The sequence below is a fragment of the Bos indicus x Bos taurus genome, chromosome 2 (genome assembly GCF_003369695.1).
Source record: "Bos indicus x Bos taurus breed Angus x Brahman F1 hybrid chromosome 2, Bos_hybrid_MaternalHap_v2.0, whole genome shotgun sequence".
Lineage (NCBI taxonomy): Eukaryota > Metazoa > Chordata > Mammalia > Artiodactyla > Bovidae > Bos > Bos indicus x Bos taurus.
The window spans coordinates 73,139,575-73,154,500 of NC_040077.1; the positions used below are offsets into that span (position 1 = coordinate 73,139,575).

General features: G+C 40.7%; 1 protein-coding gene across 20 annotated transcripts in view; it reads right to left on the reverse strand.

Annotated features, from left to right (window-relative positions):
- The window catches only part of CLASP1 (cytoplasmic linker associated protein 1), a 273,158-nt gene that overhangs the window by 144,866 nt on the left and 113,366 nt on the right, over positions 1 to 14,926 (reverse strand). For all 20 annotated transcript variants that reach the window (XM_027562856.1, XM_027562770.1, XM_027562760.1 and 17 more), the window contains exon 8: positions 1,816 to 1,883. In XM_027562856.1, the coding sequence (XP_027418657.1) occupies positions 1,816 to 1,883 (68 nt within the window). The remainder of the gene's footprint in view (positions 1 to 1,815; positions 1,884 to 14,926) is intronic.

The following is a 14,926-nucleotide window of genomic DNA, read 5'->3' on the forward strand; positions in this document are numbered from 1 at the left end:
GGCCAAAAATAAATACATAAAAATAAATTAAAATAAAAAAATCATAGAATATTCAAAGTATACATGAATCAATCCACCATGCTGTATGCCTTAAACTTATATAGTCCTTATACAATGTATGTCGATTATTTCTCAATAAAACGGAGGAAAAAATACTCATAAAGTGTGTGTGTGTGTATTAATATATGTATGTATAGGTATAGATATACATACAGAGAAGCCTGGTGAGGGGAGCTACAGTCTATAGGGTTGGAAAGAATTGAACACAAGTGAGCACTACCTTGACTTGATAGATACAAAATCCTCCAGGCAGGCCTCCAATGTGGATGTGGTCTTTGTCCCCAGTGTCAGCATTATAATGAGATGCTGTCTCACATACAATAAAGTCAGGAAGCACAAACTCAGCTTCTGCCACCCCTCCTACCTCTTTGCCCAGTACTTTATATCTTGATGCCAACAAGTTTTAAACTAGAAAACCACACAAACTACACAGACACACACAAAATATAAAGTATGCCATGGTTAAATATAAGTTATAGAATTACAGGAAAATTAATTAGAAAAGAAAAATAACTTTGTTGGTGATAGCTAAATCATAATCTTTTTTTGAATGCTATGTTTTTACAAATGTACAAAAAAGAAATGAGGGTTATTAAAAGTGTTTTATAAGAAACAAGCTATTTAAAGACAATTCCTTACTAACAACAATGGGTATGCAAGCTGGAGTATGAGTCACAAGACCTGGATTCTGTCCCTACTCTGCCTTTAGGTACCATGTCACTCTGGGAGAAAACACTCAAACTTTTAAAACAACCTCAAAATGTAAAAACTATACTATGATCTAAGATCCCCAGCAATTGTGAAATGGCTATCATACAACGAGGTATCCAAGACTAGAAAAGTTCTTGATGGCAACAGACTTTTTGATGATTCCCAAAAGGCACTAAGGATAAAGAAGAGAATAAACAAAATTCCTACCCTCATGAACAAACAAAAAGATATTTTTGTAATACTATAATACATTAAGAAAGAAAATCAAGCAGGGTGAGTACAGAGTGCATTCCCTCACAATACTGGGTACGCTGTTCTTGACATCTGTGTAATGAAGGGAGCCTGCAGCTGAGACCTGAATGGAGTAAGAAGGCAGCCCTAAATGACAGCCAGGGACAAGTGTCTCAAGCAGAAGGAATCATAAGCACAGAGGCCCTGAAGCAGGACAAATGTAAAATGTTACAAATTAGCTAGGAGGCCAATGGGCTGGAGCCAAGAGAACTTCTGAGAAGAACAATACAAGATGATCTCAGAATGGGGGAATGCACCAGACCACACAGGCCCGCAGCACACCGTGAGCCCCTGAGCTGGGCAACCTTCAGAGGATTCTGAATGAACAAAGGACTGACATCACTTGCACTGCATTCTAAAAGGATCACTCTAGCTGCTGAGTGAAAAGCAGGCTTTGAGAGAGTAAAACCAACCATCCTGGTTAGGAGCTGCCACAAGTGCGCAGGTAAAATGCCACAATGCCCTGAACCAGAGGAAGAGCAGTGGTTACACTGGGAATCTTTGGGATTCTGGATGCATTTTTAAAATAAGCCAATAATTTAGCTAATGGATTCAGTGTAGGTTGTGGAAGAAAGTCAATGACAAGATCATCTTTTCCAGCCTGGGAAGGTGGGTAAATGGAGATTAAATGCTCACACCCAGAAACACTTAGCACAATATCAAATCCAGCTGTTCAGAATCAGAATATAGCATTCCTTAGGCTAAAAGCAAACCTGGAAAAGCACAAGTAGAATGGTTGCTTTTTCTACTCACCATTCGCAGACTGTATCATGTTTCCAGATTTTTGGACTTCATCAAATTTTGTAAAAATTACATTCAACCTGTATGAAAAATATATATATAAACTATTAACCATCACTGTTTACAATTATATTTTATACTAATGTGAAGTTGAGTCTTACTCATTGAGACCCATCTAATAACAGTAACTATGCCAACAAGAAATGAGCCATGCTTAAGCCAAGCACCGACCTAATGGCTCCAACTGAAAGATCTCCTTTAATTCTTGTAACAGCTGTATAAGAAATTATAAATTATCATACCCATTTTACAGATGGAGAAATCCAGACCCCCTTACTTAAAGTGATACAGCTGGTCAGGGTGGTGATGCCAGCCCCAAGAGTAAGAACCAGAGGCCAGGCTCTCAGACATTATATTAAACTGTGACATCTCCAAACAAAATGCATGCATCATGAAAAATATTTGTTTCTCCTATTTCTAAGCACATACTGCTGATAACTTGGAGTACAGATTTTCAGAATGCATTGATACTACAATACAAAGCCTTTTCTGTGACTTCTGCTTATTTTTAAAAAATGCTATAACTTGTCTAAAAGTAAATGTTGTGACTGGATAATCTTCAGCTTAAAAATCCACATGATACATATTTTCTATTATTGGATCACTTTAACTTTGACATTTTGAAAGCAGCAAAACTCCTTAACTAGTCCAAATAGTCCATCCTAGTGATACCAAAAATGCGAGGAACTGGGATGGGTTGGAATCCTACCTTGTAGGAAAAGTCAAGAAAAAAAGAGGCTTTTCCAAGCAAAATACAGATATATTGGAATAAGCATAAAGGCTGAGATTACAAAGTCATGCATTTTTGCATTCAAACTTGCGCTACCCATTTCAGCGACCAGACTAGAAATGTTAGCACTTTCTTACAAACCAGCCTGTCATGCAAGTTCTAATCACTTCAAACAGGTTTGATTTCCTTTCAAATCAGGATGGAAGCCCTTTGGGAGCAGGGATGGGACCTGTATCATCTTTGGTATTCTGTGCACACCAAGCATCATCATGCAAGAGGGTGATGTCACCACAAAAGAGGGCTGGTACCTGCTGCTGCCCCTCACCCTAAAGGTGGAAAGCCAGGTAGTTCACACACTCTAGTGTCAACTCACACGTGCATTCATTCACTGGGCCAGCACTGAGCTAACTGGGTGCTGAGACTGGAAAGTTCCCACCATCGAGAGCACCTATTTACCTCTACTTCATTCTAGTCTACTTACACTGTGACATTCTAAGATACAGAGGACCCAAAATACTCAGCAGTAAACAGAGGTAAAATGAAGGAGGTGAACCAGCCTGATGCACTGCCTCTCCTGCTTCCCATCTCTTGACAGATAGTGATCTTTTCAACCCATCTCTCCAGGTACCCAGATGTACCCTCAGAATCCTCCTCAGAACTGCTCCAGACAGCTATCACCAATGTGTCACAATGGGCACTGAATTAAAGATTTGTCACTCCTGGACCAGATGAGTAACACTACCACTCACTTTCTACTCCAGGTTTCACTGAAAATCTGGCAAGATGTCTTAGAATCAAGTTCTTAAGATGTCCATCGCCTTCCCTTTTCTAAGTACAAAGACTCCCAATGGCTTAACAAGCCCATAAATAATATCCCTATACAGGTTGCCGGGGTCTGCCCTGACCAAGTTACCACTTTGTTGAGTCACAACTATACCCTCTGACGTGAGCAGGCCTGCAAGTCTGCCCAGCAGGGACAAAGGAGATCTCCAGCTGGTTTTCCCTGAAATCACTGGGAGGGGGTGAGTATTTCTTCCATTCCTAGGAGAGTATTCACCATTATCCATGGCAACAGTGGAAGCATCTGCAAACTCTATGCAGACCTCAGGTGATATCTACTCACAGTGGCCACATTACCCATAACCAGCAGGCCCAACAACCAGGCCTGAAAATGCTAAAATGATTACCATTGTTGGCACCTGCACCTTAATTCAGAGTTACTTCAGGCAGGCAGGCATGCCTTCCCCCTGCTTTCATGTTCCTGTCTCACAGCTGCCTTGTTCACTGCTCAGTAATGCCTAGACCATAGCTCCTGTCAAGATGGTCGCCTTCAGGGAGCAGTAATCTGGCTTCATGACAGTTCAACACCAATAAACCTCCCTTAAGAATGGCTTTTGTCTACTTGCTCTGAGTACAGCTATACAAAACGCCTCTTTTGGAACCTATCAATCTGCACAAGTCTAACAGGTGAGTTTTATATGTTCAGAGACACTGAATACATAGCTAATGATTACCTGCTGAAGACACCAATTTTTTGCACTTTTTAAATTTTAAATCTGTGGATCTCAAATATAAAATAAATTTCTTCACTAGTTTGACAAATAATCCAATACCATTTTTACCCTGGTTTTTCTGAATTTAAATTTTATATTCAACTCAACACAATTGGTGTTTATTTTACTGCAAAAGTGTGATCAAATTATCCCATCTTAGAATAGCTTATAATTTTAAAATAATGTCCTAAAAGCAAATACTAGCAGTCTCATGGTAAACAAGCTCTACCTATACATTCAGCTTATAACTGGCTTTTCAGTCTGCTACTCTTAAATATGAGCAGGTAACCAAGGATTATGATACATCAGCAAAACTTCTAATATGAAAAAGATAGACTAAACTGAACAGACAGATACCCCAAAACTTCAATTTAGAGAAGAGACTTTACAGTCCATGGAATTCTCCAGGCCAGAATACTGGAGTGGGTAGCATTTCCCTTCTCCAGGGCATCTTTCCAACCCAGGGATCAAACCCAGGTCTTCCACACTGCTAGAAGATTCTTTACCAGCTGAGCAGTGCACTAAGGAAGCCAAAGAACACTGGAGTAGGTAGCCTATCCCTTCTCCAGCGGATCTTCCCGACCCAGGAATTGAACCAGGGTCTCCTGCATTGCAGGCGGATTCTTTACCAACCGAGCTATCAGGGAAGCTCCTCAATTTAGAGGGGAGACTATGAACAGTTTTTTTTAATACATTATTTACATCTCCAAATAAATGAGAAAATATTATAGTCATAAAAGCAAACAAGGGAGGATCCTTTCAAAAAGGTACCCTAAGAACCTTTGAAAATTTGGTCCTTCAAGGAAGTAAAGAAAACATCAGCAAAATCAGACAAAATCAAGTTTTCCAAAACTCTGGAAATTAAACAAAGGCTTGTAACAATCCAAGCATTTTTCAAGCAAAAAAGGCTGAATCTTGGTAAGAACAGCAAGCTTTCCATTGCTTTGGAAGGGCCCTATTTCCATTTTCAACTCAGGCTGAAAACGAACAGCCTCACAATCATGGCAGTTTGAAACCCAGCAGACTCACAACCACTAGAAATTCTGAATTGAAGAAGCCTGGAGACCCTTAAAAAATCCCCATTCCCAGTTCAGTTCAGTTCGGTCGCTCAGTTGTGTCTGACTCTTTGCGACCCCATGAATCACAGCACGCCAGGCCTCCCTGTCCATCACCAACTCCCGGAGTTCACCCAGACTCACGTCCATGGAGTCAGTGATGCCATCCAGCCATCTCATCCTCTGTCGTCCCCTTCTCCTCCTGCCCCCAATCCCTCCTAGCATCAGAGTCTTTTCCAAGGAGTCAACTCTTTGCATGAGGTGGCCAAAGTACTGGAGTTTCATTTTTAGCATCATTCCTTCCAAAGAAATCCCAGGGCTGATAACTGTCATTTTCTGATGATCTGTCTGGCATATTCCTGAACCCCCATTCACAGGGCTTGTCTTTACCTGACCTCATTCAGAGCATGCTCAGTGAGAGATCTTTCTTCCTGAGGCCACAGTCAAAAAGAATTCACAACTGTTTAACACGGCAGCTGCCTGAGATGGCAATAACATTCCAGGCAAAGAAACTGTCAAAAAAACTTACAAGGAAAAACTGGAAGAGGAGATGTTCTCAGGAAACTCTGAAAAGCTCTGACAAATTCCTGGGAATGTACAAGATCACATACATGGGCAAGGCTGTGTGCATGCCCACGAAGGACTACGGCACTAATGTCTCACCTCTGGTTGACCTTAAGACTCTGCACAAGCAGCAGTAAAGAGATCTAAAGGCAGAAATGTATAAACTGCCTGCCAAAACACTGAAAGTATGTTCCAACACAGAGAGCCTTCAGCAAAGACAACGAAAGGGAAACTTCTAATCATCAGCTGAACACTAACCCAGCCAAGCAGAGAAGACAATAGTAGCCACACACAACCAAATATACAGACTTTATAGAATTATGAAGTCACTAAGTAAGCAGTGAGCAACAAAAATGATAAGCACCACTAACAGCAAGCCTGAGGAGAGGTGAAGAATGTGATTCTCAAAATTGTCACAATGCATAATCTTAAGTGTTCAGTTTCAACAAAGTACTTATGAGACACATAAAGAAACAAGTAAATATGGCCCATACACAGGGGAAAAAAATCAGTCACAGAAACTAACCTTAAAGGACTAACTAGATGAATACTTGAAATCAACCATTATTAATAAAGGAAAATATAAGAACCAAGGTCTCACCAAACAGAGAATATCAATGTAGAGACAGAAAAACCCAAGAAAGAATCACGGAAATTCTCAAAATTCATAGACAACTGAAATTAAAAATTCACTAGAGGCTCAACAGTGACTTGAGTGATCTCAGAGAACAAAGCAGCAGCAAACTTGAAGATGAGTCAATTGACACTATCATGTCTGAAAAACAGAAGAAAAATGAACAGGAAAAGGTAATAATAAACAGAGCCTATGAGATTATCTTCTTATTATACCCACATACACTCAATGGGAATCCCAGAAGGAGAGGGGAAAGGAAAAAGGACAAAAAGAATATGTGAAGAAATAATGACCAAAAATGTTCCAAATTCAGGAAGTTCAACAGGCTTGCAATAGGATAAACTTAAAAGAGATTCCAACCCAGACACATGAAAAGCAAAGTGCTGAAAAGAAAAGACCAAGAGAAGGACTTTCCTGGTGGTACAGTGGATGCAAATCCAACTGCCAAAGCAGGGGCACAGGTTCAGTCTCTGGTCTGGGAAGATTCCACATCCTGCAGAGCAATGAAGCCTGTGCCCCTCAACTACTGATCCCTTGTACAACAACTACTACAGCCTGTGCACCCAGAGCCTGTGCTCTGCAACAGAAGAAGCCACTGCAATGGGAAGCTCACGCACCACACCAAAGAGCAGCCCCCTCTTACTGCAACTAGAGAAAGCCCAAGTGCAGCAATGAAGACCCAGCACAACAAAAAATATAATTGTTTTTTAAAAAAGACCATGAGAATACTTTGAAAACAACAATTAAGAAGCCATCTGTCACAATACATGGGCTCCCCAATAACACTAACAACTGATTTTTCATTTAAAACAATGGAAATCAGACAGTTGTGGGAATATAAGCCCTAAACCTAAAAATCTCAGCCAAGAATTCTATACCCAAGAAAATTACCCTTCAAAAAATGAAGCAGAGAAGTGTCTCTGGACCAAAAGTATTTCAGTCTTTACATGAAGCCATACTGCCAATATAATAAAGTGCAGACCTGGGTAGTAGAAGAATATGAAGGAGAATTTCAGACATTTCTCAATAAGCAAAAAATAAAATAACAGACTCCTTCAGCTTTAAATGAACGAACACAATACAATAGCCCAGATTCACATGAAGACATAAAGAACACCAGTAAAAGTTCAGTCAGCCTTCTATGTCTATGGGTTCTACATTCAGGGAGTCAACCAATGGTGGATCAAAAAGACTTTTTTTTCATTTTAGACAGTTCCAAAATCAAACATCCTGATGCTGGGAAAGATTTGAGGGCAGGAAGAGAAGGGGACAACAGAGGATGAGATGGTTGGATGGCATCGCCGACTTGATGGACATGAGTTTGGGTAAACTCTAGGAGTTGGTGATGGACGGGGGGCCTGGCGTGCTGTGCTCCATGGGGTCGCAAAGAGTCTGACATGACTGAATGACTGAACTGAATTGAAAACGAAAACTTGAATTTTCCACATGCCAGCTACTATTTACATAGAATTTACACTGTATTAGGTACTATTATAAGTAATCTAGAGACAATTTAAAGTATACACATACGTTATACACAAGTACTACCCCAATTATATAACAAACTCACATATCAATGAACTTCTGACATCCACAGTGGGTCCTGGAACCAATCCCCAACAGATAACAAGAGGTGACTAATACTACAAATATAAATATAAAACACGGGCTTCCCTGGTGGCTCAGTGGTAAAGTATCTGCCTGCCAATGCAGGAGACCTGGATTCAATCCCTGGGTCAGGAAGATTCCCCAGGGAAAAAAATGACAACCAATATTCCAGTATTCTTATCTGGGAAATCCTAAGGACAGAGAAGCCTGGCAGGCTATAGTCCATGGGGTCACAGAAGAGTCAGACACAACTTAGCAACTAAACAACAACAAATACAAAACATAGGTAAATATAAAATACAGTACAATTTTTTTTTAATTGTTTACTGTCCTCTGGTCCTACATGACTTAAAAGGACACTTACACAAAGCAGTAATTAGAAAACTATATGCTGGATAGCTTATAATGTACAAAGATGTAATATGCATTAAAAAGAACAGCAATAGAGAAGAAAACAGAGCTATGTAGGAGTAAAGTTTTTAATTCTAAAATTAATAATAATAATTCAAATTAGACTGCTATAATTTAAGATGTAAATTGAAATTCCCAGAACAAACACTAATAATTCCATAAAAAAATAGAAGGAAAATTAAACTGGCATACTAGAAAGTATCTGCTTATTACAAAATAAGGCAGCACTGGAAGAACAGAAAAATAAAAAAGTCTTGGCATATAAAACACAAAAAGCAATGTAAGATAGCAGAAATAAAGTCTACTTTATCAGTAGTACATTAAATATGAATAGAATTAAATACTTCAATTAAATGACAAAGATTTTCAGGCTCAATAAACAATCAAGACCCAACTGTATGCTGTGTACAAGAGATTCATTTCAGTCACAAAGACAAAAGGGCTGAAAGCCAAAGGATATAAAAAGATAATCCATGGAAAAAAGTGTTCAAAAGAGACCCAGGGTGGCTATCAGACAGTATAGACTTCAAGACAAAAAGTACTATCAGGGACAAAGAAGGACATTTTACATTGACAGAAGGATCAATTTATCAGAAAGACGTAATTATAGGCATCTAAGAACAGAGCCCCCAAATATATGATACAAAAAGGTCAAGACCCTGGTTTGATTCCTGGGTCAGGAAGATCCGCTAGAGAAGGGATAGGCTACCCACTCCAGTATTCAAGGGCTTCCCTCATGGCTCAGCTGGTAAACAATCTGCCTGCAATGTGGGAGACCTGGGTTCAATCCCTGAGTTGCAAAGATTCCCTGGAGAAGGGAATGCTACCCACGCCAGTATTCTAGCCTAGAGAATTCCATGGACTGTATAGCTCACATGGGGTTGCAAAGAGTTGGACATGACTGAGCAACTTTCACTTTCAAGAACAGAGCCTCCAAATATATAACACAAAAAGTGACAGAAGTGAAGAGAGAAATAAGTCACCCGTATTAAGAGACGATTTCGATATTGCATGTTTCAATAACAACAGAATACAGATTCCTATCAAGTGCACCTGGAATATTCTCTAGGACAGACCACATACTGGGCCATAAAACAAGCTCCAGTAAATTTCAAAGAACTAAAACCATGGAACACAGAAATTATGATTTATGACCATAACAGGACAAAAGTAGAAATGAATAACAAATAGAAATAATGTTGGAATTTAATAGAACAGCCCTAATAACAAACAGGTCAGATGAAAATAAAAGGGAGATTAGATAGTACCTTGAGATGAATGAAAATGAAAGTATAACATACCAAAGGAAATAAGCCAGTCAGAAAAAGACAAACACAGTATGCCATCACTTATGTGTGGAATAAAGATAAAACTAGTGAACAAAACATACAAAAAACCAGACTCACAGATATGGAAAACAAACTAGCAGTTACCAGTGGGAAGAGGTAAGGGTGAGGGATTATATGTAGTTGGGGATTAAGAGGTACAAACTCTCTCTACTGGCAGCTGACATATCTTGTATTAAAAAATCCCAAGAAGTCCACAGTAAAACCATTAGAACCAGGGAGTTCAGCAAGGTTGCAGGATTCAAGACCAATATAAAAAAAACAAACAAACTATAATCTATATACATTAATGATGAACCATCTGAAATTGAAAATAAGAAAAGAAATTCTACTTAGAATAGCACCAAGAGAAAACACAAGGAATAAATTTAACAACAGAAGCACAAGTCATGTCCTCTGGACACTACTGAGCAATCATTTAAAGTAATTAAACACTTCTAAAAATGGAAAGACATTCCATGTTCATGGATTGGAAGACAATGTTATTAAGATGATAATATTGCCCAAACTCATTACAGATTCATTTCCTACCAAAATCCCAGGTGACTTTTTCAGGCAGAAATTGACAAATACAACCTAAAATTCACAAGGACATGTAAGGCACCCAAAATTGCCAAAACAATCTTAGAAAGAACAAACTCTGACTTCAAAATTTTCTACGCAGTTACATTAATCAAGACAATGTACTACTAGTAGGACAGGCAATGGAATAGATCAATAGATAGGTCAATGGAATAGAAGTGAACAGAAAGAAATCTTTACATTAATGGTCAGTTCATTTTCAACAAAGTTCCAACAAAAATTCTATGAGGATCAAAACCACAATGAGAAACCCATTAGAATGGCTATTTATCAAAATAAACCAGAAAATAACAATTTTTGGCAAGGATGTACGCTGCTGACAGAAATCCAAACTGGTGCAACAGCTACAGAACAGAATGGCAGTTCCTCAAAAAACTTACACAAAGAATTACCACTTGCTCCAGCTTCTCAGACTATATACCCAAAGAACTGAAAGCAGGGAATGGAACAGATATTTACACACCCAATTTCACCGCAGCATTACTCACAGGGCAAAACTAAGAAGCCATAAATGGGAGAGAAAAATAAGAGGATGAGAGGATCAACTAGTCCAAGAGGTCATTATAAAGAAACCTGCCCTGAACTAGACAACATGAGGGTCCATTGTGAAAGGCCCTCCAAATGCATAAGAAACTAGTCTCACATAAGGTCCACTATCAAGTTTCAGATCAACGATGAGAACAAAGAGAAGCAAAGTGACAACATATGACCAAAAAATCAGAGTGACTATGGACTTCTCACTAGAAACACTGAAAGCTGGGACTTAATTAGGGGAGGGAGGCACATTAGCTTCCACATTTTGGATGAAAAAAAGGACTTCTAGATTTCTAGACCCTGACAAACTATCAATATCAAGAGAGAATAAAGATATTCTCAGACTCAAAAAACTATTCTTCTCCACATCTTTCCTCAGAAAGTTACTGGTGAGGGAGAAAACCAAGAAAGACGATGTCTCCAAGAATCAGTAGGTGCACCTGCCAAGAAAGATGCAGTGCAGCCCCAGGAGGATGATAAAACAAAAGGCAGAAGAGGTGGCTGGTGAGGACGGGAAGGGCAGGCTCAAGGAGACATACCTGACCTGGCAGTATGTAGACAGCCAAGCGCAGGAGATGCATACAGACAACTACCCAGGTGAAAGTCAGACAAACCCCGGGAAACCATGGGGTGGGGGTGGGGGGCGGGGAGGTAAAGTCATCATGGTTCACCAAATATAAACAATGAGCTGTGAACGGCATGCACAGTGACAGAAGAAACACAACGGTGTCCTAATCAAAATGAAGACATGACTAGGTTTGGTGGATGTAGAGAGGGTAAGTATACCTGAGGGAGGGTAGGAGGAAAGAACTGAAATTCACCCTTCATAATGTGAAGTAAAATTCTTAAGAGTGACAAAAAACTAAGAAATAGCATAGTACTTAGAGACAAAGCAACAGATACAGAAGAGTCAGTAAAAACAGGAAAAGTGGCAGAAGAGATAAGAAACTGCCCTTTTTTTCAATGTATCTTGTAAATCTAGTCAACCCTCTCTGTATGAATGACTTGCAGAAAATAAAATTTAGAAATGAGAGGGGTGGACTTCACTAATGCTCTAGGGCTTAAGAATCTGCCTGCGAATGCAAGGAACATGGGTTTGATCCCTGGTCCGGGAAGACCCCACATGCTGCGGAGCCAACAAAGCCTGTGAGCCACAGCTACTGAGCCCATGTTAGAGCTCATGCTTTCCAACAAGAAAAACCACTACAATAAGAAGCCTGAGCGCTGCATGAGTAGTCCCATTCTCCACAACTAGAGAAAGGCTTCAAGTAGCAACAAAGACCCAGTGCAGCCAAAAACAAATTTTTTAAAAAAAGAAATGAGAGGGGTGTTACAGAGCACATTTCTCATCTGCTTTTGCCCTGGGCCCTCCCTGTTAACACCAAAATTTTAGCAAGCAAATTAAAACCAAAAATAAGAAAGCTTCAGTTCTCCCCTTAACAATACAATCATTAGATAATAACGTCTAGTGAATGTTTCCAAGGTTTTTATAAACAAATACTATGAGAGCTATATTCAAAACTGCAGGCTCACAAAGAAAGTTCTCCAAAGAGTTAAAATGCATCCAACGGCATGTTTTAGCACTATCTAGAATGGCACCCCACTCCAGTACTCTTGCCTGGAAAATCCCATGGACGGAGGAGCCTGGTAGGCTGCAGGCCATGGGGTCGCTAAGAGTCAGGCACGATTGAGCGACTTCACTTTCACTTTTCACTTTCATGCACTGAAGAAGGAAATAGCAACCCACTCCGTGTTCTTGCCTGGAGAATCCCAGGGACGGGGGAGCCTGGTGGGCTGCCATCTATGAGGTCGCACAGAGTCGGACATGACTGAAGCAACTTAGCAGCAGCAGCAGCAGAACTTAAAACTATCATTAGATTTAAAGCAGCTGCTGTTTCAGGAGCTTGGTTCCCAAATGATGGTTCCAGAAGAAATTTCACACCAGCAATCATTTTGCCAAAGCCTCACAAACTAAATCATACCACATGGAATAGAAATATTTTCTGGCATACACAGTGGGGTGACAGTGAGTATCCACGTGGGCAGACAGCATCTGCCTGTGAAGGGACGCCTTGGAGAGTAAGTGACAGGAATCTACCGACATTTTCTTTAGATCCAGAGACACCTCACAAATATCCTACTGCGATATGGCCTCTTAAAATGGACAGTGAGAAGTGAATCATGTAGTACTTGGTTTCTGAACACGTCATGCATGTCAACTGTGAAAACAATACATGTAAAACAACAGAAAATGTCCAAATACTATGCTGACTGACATTCGCAGCTCAGCTGTGCTGAGATCCCACATAGGGGACACCTAAGATGGAGATTGGGCTGAATATCTCCTCTCTCCTCTGGATGAAAGTGACTTTAGCCAGTAGATGACATACTCAAATAAGAATTGAACACATGGCCCCAGAGGATGATTCCAGCTCCTTCAAAGTGAAGCTGAAGAATACGCAACTCTCTCTCCTTTGTGAAATGAGCAAAGAAAACTGCTGCCTAAATCAGATCACTCTTACTACATCAGTTAGCTGACATGAGAAAGGCATCCTTTTTCATCATGTATTTATTTCCTAGAGACACAATTAAGCTTCTCAAATACAGTACTCACTCAATGAACAAACTCATAAGAAGACAACATTTTCTCTTTTTCTGCTGCATTGCACGGCATATGGGACCCCAGTTCCCCAACCAGGTATCAAAATTGTGTCCCCTGAAATGGACTCGTGGATTCTTAACCACTGGACTGCCAAGAACAGCTGCTAGAGGACAACATTTTTTATTCCAGGACTAAAGGCAAGTTTTAGAAAACCTTAAGCAAATTCCACAGTATTTTGTTAGTGCTATGGAATCTTGCCAAGCTAAAGACTCTTCTATGCTCACGTAACAACAACAAAAAACCTATAATGATGTAAAAGAAGTCTAGGATACTCAAAGTATCCAGCTGTAAAGCTGTGGGTCACTTCCTTAGGCTTACCCTCTCCTTTTGGTCCAGAATTTGAGGAAGGATTTCAGCTAACATGAGACAGTGGAAACTCTCATTCCTAATCACAGAGGCACTAACTCTTCTGTTACTTCTTTTTAATCTTTTTTTTTTTTTAAGGAAGTAGGGTTGACAGTGGGGAAAAAACTATGACTGGGAGTCTGCAAGAGAAGGCTCTAGCCCCAGCTCCAGGACCGTACCTAACTCACTCTGTGGGGTCCCTAAGACCAGTCCAGGTTCCACAACTCACCAGGAGGATTCAGGGCCTTGGCACAGAGTCACACTGACAGCTGTGATTATTACAATGTAAAAGGACAGAAAAGAAAATCAGCAAAGGGGTGAGGACCAGAGGAAACTAGACTCAAGATTCGTGGAGTTTCTCCTGGTGGAGTCACACAGGACATGCTCAATTCCCAGCCACAAGCAGGGACAAGACACATGGAATGCTGGCATTAGGCAAGCTCATTACATCTGAGGGCCAGGGTTTGTGGGGGCTGTTCACCCAGCACTGCCAAAGGCTCCACAAATGCCAGAGTCCCAACAGGAAGGCAGGTGGGCAGCCACACCCAGGCCAGACTTCCGACCCCGCTCTGTGGACGTAACGGGCAGCTCCACATTCTAGTGTCCAGGCAGAGTCCAGGCCGACCCCACATGCAGGCCTATGTAAGGATGCCTCAGTCTACAATGTGAGTTACCCTCTGTGCCCACCAAGCTAGACCTTGGTTTCACCATGTCACATTCCCAGCTGTCAGCTGCTGTAGCGACCGCTGAACATGACACAGGAATCCCATGGGGAAGACAGGCCGGCCATGGCCTAGACTCACCATGAGGCACTCAGCATGGTGCCACCAGACCTTGGGCAGGAGAGGTTCTCACGGCCCAAGACCCATTTCCCCAACAATTATGGTGACATCATCACTAACTAGCCCCTGCTTCCCTGCAGTCTCCAGTTTTCCCTAGAGCCTGGTCAATACTTTGTAGTTCATCTCCCTCCCAAGTGTTCTCACCATATATTCAGAGACTACAAGGTGGAGGTTCATAAAATACAGGAATTAAAAAC